Source organism: Panicum virgatum, chromosome 9K (assembly GCF_016808335.1).
Source record: "Panicum virgatum strain AP13 chromosome 9K, P.virgatum_v5, whole genome shotgun sequence".
In the NCBI taxonomy this organism is placed as follows: domain Eukaryota; kingdom Viridiplantae; phylum Streptophyta; class Magnoliopsida; order Poales; family Poaceae; genus Panicum; species Panicum virgatum.
Window position 1 is genome coordinate 2,695,727 of NC_053144.1, and position 18,229 is coordinate 2,713,955.

Genomic DNA, 18,229 nt, shown 5'->3' on the forward strand with positions numbered 1-18,229 from the left:
TTTAAATTTTCAATACTAGCTGCGCAAATGCGCGGGATATACGCCTAGTTTTACAAAAAGTGCATGTCACCCTTGGTAAGAAAAAACATGACGTGACAAATAAAAAGGCAAGCATTGTCACCCTTGTAAAGAAAAGGATTGGGTGAGTGATAAAAAGCTTAACCACATCATGTTGTGTGTTTTATTTGTAGCCGAGATGGAGCCAACAGAGCGTGGAAACCATATATCATCATGAATCAATCGTCACTGATCAAAGTTTGAAAGAGCGCTAACCTGGGTGCTGCTCACCGTCTCCGCATACCAGCCTATCTGCAGGTCCAGTTTTGTCCGCGTAACAGGTATGGTATCCATCCTTTTGTTGTTTTTTCAATGAATGCCAAAGTATATTTTATACTCTCTATTTTTCTTTACATATCATATTAGGTTTGTTCTAAGTTAAATTTGGCAAACTTTGACCAATCTTATAGAAAGAAATAATTGCTTTTCTCTCACACCAAATCAGCACGAGCGACCAGCCAGCCAGCAGTATTTTTCTCTCACAGAAAATCAGGACCGGCCACTAGCCACAGCCAGGTGAACGTACAGAGCCAATACCAAATTTGTTTAATTGAATCGACTATGAAGTATATGTTGACAGTGCATATGTTGGATAGTATAGTTGATGCTATATTTTTTTTATGATTTTGATCAAAGTTAGTTAAATTTAACTTAAAACAAATCTAACACAATATGTAAATAAAAACGGAGGGAGTAATATGTACATGCGAGTGCTTCCAATGGGCTGCCTGCAGCAGATTTTGGGTCGAGTTGCTCGAGGGAAGAAAAAGGATGTATGGTCTCATGGACATATGGGCTAAAGCCCGAGGACGCAGGCCCACGTAGCCTAACAACCTGGCACGGCCCGAGTAACACTTGTCACTCCCCTTCGTGGACGTGCGGCATCTATACACCACACGGCCCCTATCGCATACGGCACACCAGTGGACCGTGCAGTACGAGCGGGAGCTGTGCACTCGGGCCGTGCCGCACGGTGGTGATTCCTTCAGGTTCAGATCACCACGGCCTCGCGTGGTGAGCGTGCCCGTGAGGCTGTGCTGGGGATGCCTCTAACCGCATTCTACAGGTTACCCGGGCGCCCGACGCGTCCAGCTACCGGTCGTTGCGGCCGCCGCGCACAAGCGGACGCGTGCGGCGGCCGGCAAAAAACTGAAGCCAAAACCGCGTCGCGCGTCGGCGTCATCCATCACCCCTCACCCGTGCCCGCGCAGGCCCGTCGTCACACACCGCCTCTCCCGCCCGCCTCCACAGCCACGTCGGTTTCGCCTCGTCTAACAAGTCGTCGTCGTCGTCCGCGCGTCCGTCCGGGGAAAGCAAATTCACGCGCGCGCGCCACCGCCCGATCGAGATCCGCCGATGTCCAAGTCCGTCCCGGCCGACGCGCCGGCGCCGGAAGCGGCCGCCGTCGATGGCGTCAGCGAGCAGCACGAGCCGGCCGGCGGCGGCGGCGGGGTGAGGTCGATGGTGGAGCGGTGGAAGATGGAGGGCACGACGGCGCGGGCGCGGCTGCTGCTCCGGGCGCTCGCGTGGCTCTTCTCCCTCCTCGCCCTCGTCGTCATGGCGTCCAACCAGCACGGCGGCAGCCAAGACTTCCGCCAGTACCCCGAGTACAAGTCAGTCCTCAAATCAACTCCACGCATTGCATTTTTCTTTTGCCATGGCCTGAAATCGCTGGTGTTCCTGCTCCGGCCGCGCAGCTACTGCCTGGGCATCTCGATCGTGGCGTGGCTGTACGCCACGGCGCAGGTCCTGCGCGACGCCCACCGGCTCGGCTCCGGGCGGGACCTGATCGGGACGAGGAAGGCGTCGGCCCTCGTCGACTTCGCCGGAGACCAGGTGAGTTCGTTGGGTGGACGAAATCATCACAGCTATGAACGTACGATCCGATCCAACCACCGATGGCCAGCCTGGCAACGTCGTCTCTCCACCCGCCGTTTGGTTGCCTCGCTTATCTGAAGGAAACTGGAATGATCGTGGGTGCAGGTCGTCGCTTACTTCTTGATATCGGCCATGTCCGCGGCGGCGCCGGTGACGGACTACATGCGCCAGAAAGCGGACAACCTGTTCACCGACTCGGCGGCGGCAGCCGTCAGCATGGCGTTCTTCGCCTTCCTGGCCATCGGCCTCTCTGCTCTCGTCTCCGGGTACAGCCTTTCCATGGAAGTCCTTGTATAGCCTCCTGCACATACAATTATCGCTTCTTTCTCCTGTGTCACAATGTCACATTACATGATTACAACAGTCTGCATATATACACCTACAATTGTTTCGTGATCGTTGATTAATAAATAGGTTAATATTTTTGTAACTTATGGTCTGTGCGGGAATCGATGATGCCATAATCATCATCAGTAGATAGAGCTGCTTGATTAAACTGTTTAATTTACATAGACCTGAAGAATATGCATGCTTTCCTCGGATCATGTTCCCCAGAACAGCCTTTGCTGCTGGGAGAGGCAAGTATACCAATAATCGGTCGAAAGAATAAGAGAAGAATGTGTAAAAGAAAGATTATGAGCATATACTATACAGACGACTACCATTGCTAACCAAAAATTGACATGGCTGTGCAACCCCAACATGTAGACAATGTCCTTGATGAATTGGCATCTTTCTGCGTGGCAAAGAACACCATGAGGGCAAAAGATGGGCATCTATGAGTCACTCCAACTATCTGCGTCTTCGTCATCACTTCCCACTGCCTGTTCCGGATGATGAACAAGACAGTTAGTAAAAGGGCAATATTAAAATCGAAATGGAAGTTACTTCGTCGTAGAAAGAAGTGGAGTTAACTGCAGAGAGACTACCTGTCGGATGGCATTTGCCTTCTCTATGATTGCAGCCACCTTCAAGTTTCTAGTATTGGCTCTAGCAGCAGATCCCATGGCTATTGGCTTAGCAGGAGCCACTGGTTTCAGGCTGAAGGTCTGATCGAAAAGCAAACATCAAACAAGTTAGATTGAAAGCACAATTGTTTTAGTTTTTGTTAATGGACAAAGCATTTTTGTTCTCCGACCTTGCTTCTTATCTGTTCTAGCAACAGGTTTCTCTCATTGGCCTTCGGCTTGTCAGTTGATGGCGCAAGCTCTGAAACCTTTCGCATCTGCAACAGTATAGGTTGCGTTAGATTAGTTACAGGAATCATGGCTACACACAGAGAAAAAAAATTAAGGATGGAGGCAACGTACCGAGCTTCTATCATGAGCAGCAACAGCATCAACCAGTGGATTCCTTGGGATGTTTTTTATCGAAATAGGCTTCTTGATTAAATGATTATCGGTGATATTTGGCTCGAAGCTGTCTTCTACTGATATACTATACTTAGGATGAATCATCTGAGGGCCAACAGTCCATCCCAACACAGGTGGCTGCTCAGCATGTCCAAAGCTAGCCTCGTTGAGACCACTGAAGAAGCTACTTTTATCACCAGGCCATGCCACTAATAGGCCTGGGGTGCTAGGCCGGTGTCTATTTTCTCTCTCCAAATTAGATTCATCATGTGGATAATCTTGAGGTGCCATTGATTCTGAACTGGGCAATGGGCCTCCCAACTGATCGTGCTCAAAACTACCCATATTTTGTTCCTCTAAATGTTGACTCTCCTGGCTATTCCTTTCCTTCAACGATGTGCCTGGTCCAGAATGTTTTTCAGTGTCTGAAATTGCCTCACTTGCACTAGACTGATGTTTTCCACCCTCCTCTGATGCATTTGTAATATGCTCTTCATGGTCTGAAGTCCCTGAGAACAATTCAACATACTGAGGTTGCTGGTAACACCTATTTTCAGAATCATGTCCTTTTATTGAGATGCTTTCCATGTCACCAGCAGCACCCATTGACTTGCCATTCCCACTATTTTCTCTAGAATCTGAAGATAAGATGCACAGTTGAGGGTCCTGCAGTTCATCTGTAGGTAATGGAACCACAGGGTTTGATGAGTATAAGGCTATTTCATGTGTCGCCCCAGAATCATCATCAGTTATTACTGGTGCGACCCCAGCATCCGCATGATCATCAACTCCTGGTGACGATGACCAAACATTGCCCTGTTGTTTAATGTTCTCTGCAGCTTCTGAGAACTGCCAACAGTGTTTAGCCCTTGCAACATCAGTTACTACAACATTGGTCGATGATCTTCCAAATTCTACATTTTGATCATTATCATCTAACAAAGAACTCCGATGTGTATCTTTTTTGACCACTTGAGAGGATACTGGTTCTATCGATCTATCCATTCGATCGGGCAAACCTAACCTGATATCCATGTCTTGGCTTGATGTCTGCAAAACGGGATCAATTCTCCTTGCAGGCTCAGGCATAGAGCTTTTTCCGCTCAGAAGCCCTAGACGAGGCCTTCCAAGCCTCCACTGGAGAGGAGGGAGAGGGGGAGGTGCTTGAGCTTGGGGATCTTCGTAGGAATCATTTTGAGATTGTACAGCGGGTGGCAGACCAGGAGACAATTGATATGTTTCCATGACAGGAGTAGAAGCCAATGCACTTATGTCAGTTAGTACTGGTGAATTTGAAGAACATGGTGCAGTTTGGGAATCAAATTCAGTTGAGCAATCAGATTCCTTCTCTGGTCCCACCTGGCCATTGCATCCTGGAGGACCTTCTATTTCACCAATCTTACCATCATTCAAGGAACATGGAGCAACATGAAAGTCTAATTCAGGGGATGCATGAGCTTCCTGCTCATGTTCCTCAGAGAAAATAAGATTTGGTTGAACATCTTTAGATTCATCAACCTTGTCTATAACCAAGGAACATGGAGTAACTTCAGAATCACAGTCCCCCGAGACATTACTTTCTGATTCAAGATCAACTAAAACAGAACTGCTCAAAGGAGACTGATCTAATTCTTGTATATTTTCCTCAGTTGAAGAACATGGAGTGATTTGAGAACTAAGTCCAGATGGAACACAAACTTCTGATTCCCTATCCACTATGGCTGTACTGCTCAAAGAAGGGCCATCCAGTTCATCAATCTTCTCATCAAGCAAAGGGGATAGAGTGATTTGAGAATCATGTTCACCTGATGTGCAACACTCTGACTCTTGTTCTGCTCGAAAAGAAGTCCTCAAAGCAGAGGCTTCTAAATTGTCTTCAATATCATCAATTGAAGATGATGGAACGATCGGAGAACCAACTTCGCCAAGCACACAAACTTCTGATCCCTGGACTAGAACAGGTTTCCCCAAAGTAATGCTATCGTTCTTCTTGCTAGTTGAACAACAAGGAATATCCTGGCTATATTCATCCAGGGCACGAACTCCTACCTCCGGTTCCACTGGGACAGCAACATCCAGCTCCTCTACATTTTCATTAATAAAAGAATGTGGAACAAGATCAGTATGAACTTCCAGATCTTGTTTCACTTCAATAACGTTGCTTGAAGGAAAGCAGCATTCTTCATCAGTCTTCTCTTTATCCGACAAAGGAGAACTATGAGAATCAACTTGAGATAACAGGTGCTGTTCCTGTTGTAAATTCACTGGAACAGAGAGTATATCTAATTCAGGACTTCTGTTATCACTGAAAGACGCATGAGATTTTAAATGAGAATCTACCCCTGGTGCCTCATCCTTGAGATCTTCTTTTCCAGAAAATGTCATTGATGTAGCACCTTGTATATCCATAGTAGATGAACATTCAGCACACTGAGAACCAAACTTAGAATGAACACATGCTTCCTGGTCTAACTTCACTGGCAAGGCAGAAAGAGAACATGGAAAATCTGATTCACTGATCATAGCATTTGAAATATTGTTAGATTCTGAGGCTGGTTCACTGTGACAACTTTCAGTACCAGCTGAAAAGTCTATCTCATGATACTCATGGAAGAAGGATCTGAAATCTTCTTCAGTCATAACTTCTGATGGTAACGGCGCTTCATCAGGTGGAGTTGCAGGTTCCCAAAGGGAATCAACAGCTGCTCCCATCCTGTCATGTTGTATTAGAAGTTCTGAAGGGAAAACCTGTTCTTCAGGGAAACACGGTTGGCCAGTCATACTGGGAGAGGGATATAATTGAGTGTGGCTCATCATGTAAGCTGGATCCATGAATGGGTTTGTACTACTAGAATCTTGATCAGGCATCCCCCACGCAAAATTTTGATCAACATCCTCTGGTTGTTTCTCCAGTGCGTTACTTTTCGGACTTACTGCAACATCCTTGTACAAATCACACAGAGAGAGGACTTCAGCATTATGACTGGACTCCTCTAGTAATTCCTCTTGATAATCAGATTTTACTGGAAAATGTGCTGAGGAAAGAAACTGAATACCATCCCTTTCGCTACATTTTTCACCTGTTGGCTCTATTTCACAAAGAGGGATATTTTCTGTCTGAAACATACTCTTTTTAGAGATACATTCTCTTGATGTATCAACTTCCCCAAGATTTCTGTGGGTAGCTTCTACTGTTTCCAACCCTTCCTTTAAAGGAGAACTAGATTGTACTTGCAGATCATGTCTAGAGGCTTCTTCAGTTGAATTTGTGGTGAGAACCTCTGTTTTTTCAGTATATAAGGCAGCATCACTGAACTCCTCTTTGGGAGGTACCACGTCATCTGCAAACCTGCTAGTAGTTGATTCTTCTGCAACCACAACTTTGCCACCCTCCGCAATGTCTTTCATTCCTGTCAATGCATGTTGTTCTACACATGGACTGCTGTTGTCAGGTAGAGAGGAAGTACTAGGGGCTGGAAGAACACTAATTTCCACTGGTTCTATATCATCACTGAACACGAAGGACTCGGTTGCAAGCGTCTCTCCTCCATGAGCTTCTGTCTCCTCTTGAGAAGGTACGCCTTCAATTACTACTGCAAACTCTTGAACATCAGCGAAGTCCCTGGCTGTGGCAGATGCTTGCACAGAATCCTCTTTGTGTGTGCTGAGGCTAGTCAGACAAGCCCCTCCAAGCACGCATATTTGATTATCCTCTGCAATATCCTTATTAAAAGGAGTTGGTAGACCATTGTCTGGTAAAGAGTGCATGTCTTCAGCAATCTCATCATTATTTGATTCACGTGGTAGATTATTGTGTGTGCCTGAATGTTCTGGTGCAATTCCTGAATCAACAGAACACCATCCAATAAAGCATTTAAAATGCAATATCAAGGACCCAACTGAATAAAGCATTTTTAATTGTTAAGAAAAAGGAAAAAAAGTCTAATGATCAACGTACCATCTTGATTATCATGGTTGTCATCATGATCCAAACCTGTTGGGGCAGTACCAGCATCAATTTCTTCAGGAACTGTAACACTATCCTTGCTCATCTCTACATCATTCATGCACATAACACGGTCCATATCTGGCCATGATGCAAGTATGCCAGTTGATATATCTGTATCTAGAGATCCACCTTCTTCCAATTCTTTCTCCATCTCCTGTATTTCCTCTTGATTGGGTTTGGTAGGGTGGAGAAACAAATCATCAGCAATCCCAAAACTGAGTTTGTCTTCGTCTTCTGAAACATCATTAGGTTTGCTCAATACCATAGAAGCATCATCCTGGCCATGCTCCACGGAATGATATACTTTGTCAGTGTAATCGTCGCTGCTGATAACCATACCTGACCAGAGAAGACAATAACTGTGTTGGTAAAAGAAAATAGTGACAAAGCTAAAGTAAGCAAAAATAGATTTAATGTAACAAATAGGTATAGATTTTATCAAAAGACTAGGTACTTACCATCCAAACCACTAGATGCCTTGGGTGAATGTTTATCAGAACTATGGATAACAGCGACATGATCACCCTGATAAGCTTCCTCTTGGTGTTGTTGACAACCATAGAGATCTTCATTGGTTTGTAAGTCAGCATTGTCGGAAGCTACAGTAGATGATGAGCTCACATCCATTAGATCCTCATCATCAAAAGGCTCTTCATCTTTGGTCCAATCAACACCATTCAATTGTCTTCCAGATTGTGAACCAGAGCTTGGACCATTAGTGGCTGATACTGCCGGAGGAGCATAATCACTTGGTGAGTCCGTACAGGTTGGTTCTCCAACAAAGCATGAACGGTTGAACCCTGGTGAGGATGCAGGACCTACTTCTGGAGACTCCACAGGCAATGCATCTTCGCCTTCCTTGCTGTCACAGTTCAATTCAGTCTGCTCAACATTGGCACTGGGATCAAATTCAGTTTCTATTTCAGGATCTGCTTCACCTTCTGAGTCCATATTGTTAAGAGCGTCAATGAAGTTACCTTGATCACTACAAATGTCATCAGGTCTGCAGCCATTAGCATCTTGATCAGCAGGAACCCCAGCTAATATGTGTCTCTCTTGATCTCCTGAATCCGAGCTGTGATTACGTTCGCCAACCTGGAAGTCTGGACAATCCTGCAGCTTTCCTGAGTCACGGACCATGCCATTTTCTTCTAAAGGTTCATTTTGTTCCCTGAGAATTTGTTTATCACCTAGGTCCAGGTAAGATGATCCATCAGTGGGTGCAGATATAGTCTCCATGGTATCAGATTCGTTTATTGGAACAATTTTATTCAGTTCCAGTTTACCAGAAGACTGAACAGTAGCACTATAATTCTCCATTTCATTTGAGTCAGTTGACCTAAATTTCACATGGTACTGCTGTCCAGAATATCTGGACAAAATTTTTTGCTGCGATGAAATTACTTCTAGCAGATGTTCCCTGCATATTCTGCTAACAGTTTTATGATCAGGGCTCCGCGGATGCCTGGATTTCAACTTTGTTGTCCTAGGTGGAACTTTCCTAGAAGTTCGATCCTTGGGGGTAATGTGAGATCTGCACGTTTTACACAAAATCGATGTATCACCACATGGTAAATTCAGTCTAATCGTATAGAATAATTTTTCCAAAGTACGTTCGTTGCTGTGGGTGCATCTGGTGCTTGTTAGTCGTGACCAACAAAATGCCATCAAACTTACTCAGAGTTCTCAATGAGTAATGATTCAAGTGTTGCCCCTTTCCTCCAACGCATAGCCTTCTTCTGAATGAAGAGAGGTAAGTGAGTTTCTAGTTCCAGGAGCATAGCTCCTTTAAAAAATATATGGGGTCTCAAAGAATTGGATGTATCCAGATCTACATAGCGACATACTAGAGCGAATAAAGCACACACAAAGAGGGTTATTCCTAGAGGAAAAGGGCACATTCCAATTTCAAAAATGCATGACCAGTTGAGATTACGACTTATTAACTATTATCAACAAATGAGAGATGAACAAGATTTACCAGGGTTCTAATTAAAAACTCTATTCTCAAATTACATGAGCAAGATCAGTCAATTTAAAGAAGCAGAAAAAAAGAATTTCAAGCCAATATAGTTACCATGATAGGCACTACCAGAACTTTCAACTTTTAAAACAGAAGAGTAGCAGCTAGCTTCACATGTTCCTTTGCGCATAACAATATAACATAATCTAGTAGGCAAAGACACCAAGTTTGCAGGACAAAGTGAAAAACAATTTTGGCCGAGTTTTCAAGTAAAGATTAAAATCTTGGCGAGGGTTGACCCTTTTTTACTTACCTTAACTCTACGAGGCTTATTTTCAATTGAAACATCCATTTCTAACATGTTGGATTCTGTCTTGAAGAAAGAGGGGTCTGAATATCGTTTTAAGGAGGCTCCAGCACCAGCAACATCAAACCTGAACAATCAATGTGTATAATTGCAGAAAACATGTTCGTTGTAAATTTTCATACAAGAAGCATCTGCGTACTTATCCAGCGTGAACAACTGCGGTGGGCCACGGCATTCTTCATATGAATCCAAAATGAAGCGAGGCATGTCTCCTTGCGTGATCATATTCTGTTTAAGTTGAAGATTAGCATGCCAGCTGACACCTACAAGAGAATGCACACAAAACTTTTTGAAATAAGAGCGATGCCAAAAGAAATTAACAAGGTATGCACAGTTTTTTTTCGCTAACCATCATCATGTGGATAATTTGAGTGCTCAGTCTGGGATACAAGTGCCTTCTCAACTGCTGGAAATTCTGCCTCTAGCTGCTGCAACCGGAGCATTAAACCATGTCCTCTAGAAGCAGTGGCCATCACATCTTCATGAAGGTCATGAAAAATTTCTGCTGCAAACCTATTGCACATGGAGGCAAGCAAAACACTTGATATACAAACAAAGATAATCTCTTTTGAAAAATGATCGTGCCATTAGCACAGGAATACTGAGACTCAGAGAGAACAGGTACTAGTACTAGCAGTCAAGATCTCAACTCCTACATTGTAAAGAAGTTGGCTAGTTGGATTTATCCAATATTTCAAACACATCTAAGGAGAATAGTCGGACATTCATGCACAACAGTGCTAGCTGAGAACATGGTAACATGCAAAACTATGAAAAAAGAAATCATCACTGGAATTTCACAGAAACATTGAATTTGACTATTTGACCAAAATTAATTTGAGAATACCGAAACATATGCGAACATGTTCTGACACACAAACAGCAGTACGACCAACTCCTCAACAGCAAACATGATCAATTTTTCAGGCTGAAGTTCACCCCAAAATAGAACCACATGCATCCATAAAATTTTAACCAAGCCTGTGATTTGAATGATATACCACTTGGTTCACAAAAAGAAAATCTCAATCATCGCTATCCTTTTTTAAAATGAAAATTAAGAACCAACATATGATTCAGAAATAGAAGCTATCACGCCAGTTCATCAATAGCTTCCTCAAACAAGTCCGTTTTTAATCTATAGACCGAAAGGCTAGCTTTAAGTTCAGAGCTGTAATGGCAAGGAAATTTGTTCCACATGTATTCCAAGCTGTCACATTGCGACTCAGAAGTGTTTCAACTATGATGTTCAAAACACAATGTCCTTTGGCATTTGGCCAGTATCATTATGAAAAATTCTCCTTCAACTGACCCAACAAGGGTCAAACACTCTGATGAAGCCTCGCTTATTGGCTGCGGAAAGTTGTGACCAAGCAAGGTCAAATACTTCACAACCTGCGGCGTGTTTCTACCTCAACCCATGTGCGCAAGTCACGTGATATTACATTAAAGTACGCCAGATTCAATAGGAACCAATGCAATCTCCAACATCTAATCTCATAACTCGTGCTATGTTTAGCTATCCCGAAACAGCTACAGGGCGTGCAAACAAACACGCCAGACAATGCAATTCCCACGTTCACCCATCTCAGTGCCCTTGAACCCGATGTCAATTCGATCCTCAACCCCAATTTGTACTGAAATTCCGAGGACACTCTTAAAACCATCTAAAAAAAGCAACACCAATGATGTCCCCAAATTAGACTAAAAGTTGCCAAAAAAAATAATCACCGATACACAAATACCATTCCCAACATAATACAACATGTACATCAAAGCGAAAAGGCGAATTCCCTACCCGACTGATGCCCTCAGACAGGGCGTGCAAACAAACACGCCAGACAATGCAATTCCCACGTTCACCCATCTCAGTGCCCTTGAACCCGATGTCAATTCGATCCTCAACCCCAATTTGTACTGAAATTCCGAGGACACTCTTAAAACCATCTAAAAAAAGCAACACCAATGATGTCCCCAAATTGGACTAAAAGTTGCCAAAAAAAATAATCACCGATACACAAATACCATTCCCAACATAATACAACATGTACATCAAAGCGAAAAGGCGAATTCCCTACCCGACTGATGCCCTCAGACTGAGAGAATACGCTCAGAAATTTGCCCATTACGCTACACACAAAACTCTCCCAAGCAAAAGGCCCGAGCATCGCAATCGGCCGCGAGCAACAGAACAAGCCTCAGAAAAAAGTTTCAAAAATCACACGCTATGCTCAGAACCTAGAGCTTTCGCACAAAGTATCGGAACAGGTAGGAGCACTCACTCGGCGAGATCCCCCAGCTGCCGGAGCACGCCGACGAGACCGGCCATGGCGACGCCCTCGAGGAGCGCCTCCGGGTCATCCTCCTCCCCCGGCGCCGCGTACAGCTCCGGATCCGACAGCCCGTACTCATTCCGTATCTGGTACCGAATCATCCCGCTCGCTCGCTCGCAGCCGCAACCACCACTGCCGCCTTCTCGTCCCTCCCCGAGCGCCCTCACGACTCCGCCATTGGAGCGGCCGCCTCCGCCTCCAGCTCCACGGCTCCACCGCCCCCCGCCACTTACAGCATCTCTGGCCCGCTCGCTCGCGGCTCGCGTCCCCGCTGGCGTGGGTAGATTTGCGGGTGCGCTTAGCGCGTGAGTATTCAGAGCGGTGGAGTGAGGAAGACGAGGCCGGGGTGTGTGTAACGAGATTTATACGGCTACGCGTCAGAGAACACATTCTTGATTTCGCAGCGCGTCCCGGGAGCCGCTGGCGCTCGGGGCCCACCCCTCGTGGCTCGTGAGATATTCTCGTCCCCTTCCGCGAGAGGCCCGGTGGCTCCGCCCACTGCCAGGTGGGGCAAGTGGTCCGCCGCGTGGGGCCACGCGGTCAGCCTCGTACCGGGCTTCGCAGGGGGCCTGCCCTGTGACGTGTCCTTGTTTATTGGTTTGGAATTAAGGCTCTGTTTAGATTTTTACCCGTAAATCCCATAAACATATAAAATAGTTACATTGAATATTGGGACACATGTATTGAGTATTAAATGAAATATATTTACAAAACTTTTTGCATGGATGGTCTGTAAATCGCGAGACGAATCTAATGAGCCTACTAGATCTATAATTTACAACAATGATGCTACAGTAATCATCCGCTTATTATGGATCAATCATAGATTAATTAGCATCATTAGATTCGTCTTGCGATTTACAACTCATCTATGGAAAAAAAAATTTATAAATAGACTTCATTTAATACTTCAAATTAGTAAGATTATAACGCAAAGTCCGGGGGTGGGTTTGGGTTTTGACGGTGGGGGTCCATCGTTGAATCGAGCTGAGCTAGCAGGAGATGGGGTTTTAATTGTCCCGAGGACAACGAGAGGACGCAGACGCTTCTTTTGTTCATCATCATTTGGTTTCATCACGACTACTAATGTAATGTCCTCCGATAATTTTTCCCCCAAATAAAACTCATCCGATAAGGCAGCTGCAATGCAACTAGCAAGTGCGTTTGGTAAAGCCCAACAAAGCCGAGGAGTAGGAGGAGCAATCAGAACCCAGATCAGGTGACGAGCCGTACGCCACGCACTGTGGAGTACTAGTGTACTTGACCACCTTTTAATGCGCGATAATTTCGTTGTTATCAACTTGGTCTTGGACGCCGTTAGTGGCCAGTGTCCGGTGAGCTTTCACTTGGCCTTGGCATTGCTTGTGTGGATGAGACGTCACGGCAGCACCGGCCAACCGGGCACAGCAAAAAACAACTGGCTTCACCGAAAAGCCTCACTCATTGGGGTACTCGATTGGTTGATTCGATTCGCCTCCATTTTTCTATCCCGACGAAGCCCCTTTTCTTTTAGCGAAGGTGTTTTGCTTTTGAAGTGTGTTTGTTTTGCTTGTTTTTGTAGTAAAGCGCTCCGGCTTGAAGCCTGGTTCGCCCCTTCCTACGCTAGCTAAGCTAGCTGCACGTTCCAGCAGCGAGAGCTTTCAGCTGCCCGTCTCCAGCTGCCTCATCTCGCGGTTTCTTAGGTCATGATTAGATAGAACGCAAAAAAAATTTGCGACGGAATTTTACTAATTTGAAGTATTAAATAAAGTCTATTTATAAATTTTTTACATAAATGGTTTGCAAATCGCGAGACGAATCTAATGATGCTAATTAATTCATGATTAATCCATAATTAGTGGATGATTACTGTAGCATTACTGTTACAAAATCATGGATTAAGTAGGCTCGTTAGATTCGTCTCGCGATTTACAGCCCATTCATGCAAAAAGTTTTATAAATAGACTTCATTTAGTACTCCATGTATATGTCAAAACATTCGATGTGATTTTTTTTTGCGTTTACGGAGTTATAAAGATCTAAACATAGCCTTATTAGTAGCACTTTGTGACTTGTACTACTCGCAAGAAGAAGTGTTCGCTGTGATCTACGTTTGGTTACAGTCAACGTTTTCTTAATCCGTCGATCTCTGTCTTGGTCCACAGAGACTGGACGAGTAGTATACTGCAGGAGTAGTGTGTATTCAAGGCGGAGTGTCGCGGCACCTAACTGACGTGGACCACTGACACTGTACCTTCCCGATCAAGACCTTGGTCTGAAACAACAATCCAGTACCGAACCGACCGGAAACTACGACGCCTGCAGCAGCTACAGCCTTGTCACTTGTCAGGGCCAAGATCAGCGGTACACCGTGCGCGTTCGATTCCTGTTTGGTTACTCCAGTAGCATGAGTAGCACAAAATTTGACCAAGATTCTATAAAAAAGTTTTACAAATAAACTTTGTTTAATGCTTCATGCAGACAAGATTTTTTTTTGTGCTAGTTGTGTTAGTGTCATCCAAACGGGCCTCGGTCACCTGCAGATGGGTTCCACGAAAAAGAAAAATGCAGGGCTGCCTGCCTACTTGTATTTCGAGCCGGGCCTTATTTAGTTGTAAAATTCAAAATTCCAAAACTATCATATCGAATGAGAATTTTATATGCATGTAGTATTAAATCTAGACGAAATAAAAAACTAATTTCATAGTTTGTTTATAAATTACGAGACGAATCTAATGAGCCTAATTAGGTCATAATTAAACACTAAATTGCTACAGTAATTGTTACCGTAACTATGCACTGTTGACGAATTAATTAAGTTTATTAGATTCGTCTCGTAGTTTGCAGACTAGTTCTGTAATTAGTTTATGTTTAATACTACAAATGTATAAAGATTTTATTTTAAAAACTTTATAATAGCCAACTAAATAAGGCCCCGATGCGGAACCACGCACCTACTTGTACTGTGAACGCATGTGCGGCGCGTGCAGGTGTCTTGTTTCTCGAGCGGTGACTGGCCGACGGATGGACAAGCATGCAGCGGATGCAGGTGGGGCGGGGGAACAGAACGGACACGGACTACAGAGAGGCGCCATGGCGGTTTGCCGTGGCCGAGGAAGACGACGGCGCCAAGGACGGGCGGAGGACGGACGCCCAGGCCCCCCATCGCGCGCGGCGCGAATAATTGCGCGGCGGCTGGCCTGGACGGCTGGACGGCGGTTGGGCGCTAGCGAGGTAGCGCCTTGTCGCTCACCGGCTCTCGCTCTCTTGACTGAGCTTTACCTGCCATGCCATGGTAGCTGTGCTAACCCCACCACGGCCCACGCGGGCACAGCGCGCGCGCTTCGGCTGCCGTACTGTACCGACCCCTGCTGCTTGGTCGGGCAGCTCGGCGAGGCTCCAGCTCGCGCGGGAGATGAGATCGATCGGAAGAGAAGGAACGGCCGGCGCGGGCGGGGAGGATGGATGAGGATGAGCGCGCCGCCACCCGTGCCGTCATCTGGCCTGCAGCGCTGGCCATCGGTCCCAACGCTGAACACTGAACAGTTCTCAGCGCAGATCGAGCAGCGGCGGTCGTCCACAAGGTTAACCTAACCGGTGGGAACCGGTCCGGTTTGACCGGTCAAACCGGTCCGGTCCGGTTCCGGTTTCGGCCGGTATACAACCGGCCAAAATTTAAATTTTAAATTTGAATTCAAAAAATGAAAAATTCCCAAAAAAAATTCCTAAAAATACTTCAAGGTGTGATGAATCTAATGATGTCAAATTTTCTCAAAAATTCATTCATTTAGTATAGTTTGTGAGAATTTAAAGTTAAATCAAAAAAGAAAAATAAAAAAAATGGGCCGGCCCATGAAGGCCCACCGATCAAACCGGTCAAACCGGCCGGTAAACCGGTCAAACCGGTCGGTAAACCGGTAAAACCGGCCGGTAAACCGGTTGCACGGGAGCGTTTGAATTTCAAACCGGTCAAACCGGCCGGTAAACCGGTCGGAACCGGTTGCACGGGAAAATTTAAATTTATTTGAATTTGGATTTGAATTCAACCGGTTTCCACCGGTTACCGGCCTAACCGGTCCGGTAAACTGGTACCGGAGGGCGGCGGTAACCGGTTTCCGGTTGGGAAATAAAACCCTGGTCGTCCATCGCCGCCGACCAAAGGTGAGCTGCCGGTCCGGTGCCGCCGATGGCCAAGTCAATCTGGAGAGGCCGTTCGGGGCCTATATTTGCCTTGCCCCCGTGGGTTGGGCCGCGAACGGGTTTTCTGTGCGTGGGCCGCGCTGTGCGAGGATTTTGCTTGGAAGACGGGAGACGGCCTGGTCGGCGGAGAAGGCCCACTGCGGACGAAGACCGCCGACCGCCACCGAGATGGGCGGCGGATCGGTTCACACTTTCTCGATCAGACAGCTGACGCTGCGCATTGCCGTGTTTGCTTCTCGAGAGAAGGAAAGAAAAGGGCAAAGAAAGCAGCAACGCACGGAAGGCTTTGATTCTTTAATCTCCTCTCCAAGCTTCGACGCTACTGCGAGCGTTCGAACTGTGATCACACGGGCAACGAATAAACAAGCATCGTTAAAGAAAGAGCAGAGAAAAGCATGCCTAGTCCCCCTCCTATCCTGGCACGTGTACTACCTGACGAAGCCAAAACAAGTTCATCGTTAGTGAATCTGTCACTTTTTTTTAAAAAAAAAAGATGAAATCTGTCCTTTTTTTAGCTTGGAAATCTCCATAAAGACCTGCTTTGCTTTTAAGAATTCAAGATCTAGCAGCCGTTGCAGGTAGAATCTGAAACCGCGTCGCGGGAGGAGCTGCTTCTTGCCGATGGATATCCATCATCCATACCCATACTACTCAGGGAGGGTATGGATTATTTGTTTCAGTGCGGATAGGGTATGCGAGGATAATATACATTTTACATGTTACTCGGGATACCACGCCAATCCGATCGAATCCGGGCGCCGCGAGCGGCGGCGACGTCCATGGAGACGGTGACGGAGCTAGCGCTGCTCCTGGACGGCGCCTCGCGCGCTACGAGCCGCTGGTGCTCATCGCTGTGCCGCTCCTCGCGCTCCTCGTTGCACGCCTCGTCCACGCCGCCACCAGCGTCGTCGCGTACTGGGGGCTCGTCGCCGTCGCCGCCATCAAGACAGCGCCCCCCGCTGCGCACTCCTCCTTCCTTCCTTGTTGCTTGATTACTCGCGCAGTCACGCCTGCCTGCTGGCATGCACTAGCTATTTTTTCTTGTTGCTTGATTCCTCACGCAGTCACACTTGTCTGCTGGCATGCACTAGCTAGCGTTGTTTGATGCTCATCCCTCTCTGATGCTCTGCTCTATTGCTCTGTGATACGAGTGATGAAGAAGCAGAGCAGCATCGCGAGCTCGCCGATTGAACTCTTGTGTTGTACTCTGTTTTTGATTAATTGGCTTTGGCATATCGATTACAAGATCCGCAGCGATAGAGTAGCAGGGGAGCCCTCCCTTTACGATTAGCCGGCGGAGTGCTTAGCCTTCTTTTATCCGTTGGGTATACCCACATTCATTGGATAATTATATATATATTTGGGGATGGGTAATATGGGGATGGATAATTACATGTATGGGCCGCAGCTTACCCAACGGCAACGCCTTGCCTGCTACTGTGCTACCTGCCTGCCTGGTCAAACTTGCCCGGTCCGGTCGCATCCAGGGTTCAAAATTTCGGTGAAATTTCGGCGAAATTTCGGTATTTTTTTCGTTTTCGGTAGTTACCGGGAAGTGGAATTTCGGTAAATTTCGGTAAATTTCGTTTCAAAATTCAAAAATTCAAAAAAAATTGTAAAAAAATATGTAAAAAATATGATAAAAAACTAGGTGTTTTTCTAAGCAAATAGGACTAGAACACACTCAAATCTAAGATCATTTGCTAGGCTAAAATTAACATTTGAAATCGTAATTTGAATGACTCATCATTTCATGTGCAAAAAATTGTTTTCTCCCCTCGACTTCAACTAGACTTTGGTTTATCATGATATTGGTGAGGTACCTATTCAATTTCATATGCATACCTACAACTAGGATGATGATCCATCGGCCGGCCCGGGTGGACTATACTCTCATCAGTAGACTAGTAGATCTGGTTTCCTCGTGCTGTCCAATTAGGCTCGTCGTCAATCTTGCTTCGCTTTTGCCTTTTGCATCTGCTTTTATATTATCATCTAGCAGCTCTTTTCTTTTGTATGTAGCGGTGAGATCGAATGAGATGGCAGCTAAAGCCCTCTGTCTGCTGTAGGCTATTATTCTTAACCAGGCCC

At 45.8% G+C, this 18,229-nt stretch overlaps 2 protein-coding genes across 3 annotated transcripts; one reads left to right on the plus strand and one right to left on the minus strand.

Moving 5' to 3' along the window:
• The first annotated feature begins 1,208 nt into the window (after positions 1 to 1,208).
• LOC120649304 (CASP-like protein 4B3) lies at positions 1,209 to 3,347 on the plus strand. Its single transcript, XM_039926066.1, has 3 exons — positions 1,209 to 1,670; positions 1,755 to 1,893; positions 2,041 to 3,347. The coding sequence occupies exons 1-3, from the start codon at positions 1,414 to 1,416 to the stop codon at positions 2,230 to 2,232; spliced, it is 588 nt and encodes a 195-aa protein (XP_039782000.1). The 5' UTR covers positions 1,209 to 1,413; the 3' UTR covers positions 2,233 to 3,347.
• On the minus strand, positions 2,389 to 12,333 carry LOC120649303 (SCAR-like protein 1). 2 transcript variants are annotated; one of them, XM_039926064.1, is made up of 11 exons: positions 11,909 to 12,333; positions 9,976 to 10,139; positions 9,766 to 9,889; positions 9,573 to 9,693; positions 8,974 to 9,035; positions 7,755 to 8,830; positions 7,246 to 7,635; positions 3,246 to 7,129; positions 3,074 to 3,160; positions 2,865 to 2,984; positions 2,389 to 2,759 (listed from the first exon to the last, which is right to left on the minus strand). In XM_039926064.1, the coding sequence occupies exons 1-11, from the start codon at positions 12,058 to 12,060 to the stop codon at positions 2,712 to 2,714; spliced, it is 6,228 nt and encodes a 2,075-aa protein (XP_039781998.1). In that variant the 5' UTR covers positions 12,061 to 12,333; the 3' UTR covers positions 2,389 to 2,711. The 2 variants fall into 2 exon arrangements, with proteins under 2 accessions (XP_039781998.1, XP_039781999.1); XM_039926065.1 differs by having other exon boundaries at positions 8,974 to 9,032; positions 11,909 to 12,309.
• Between the last annotated feature and the right edge of the window lie 5,896 nt (positions 12,334 to 18,229).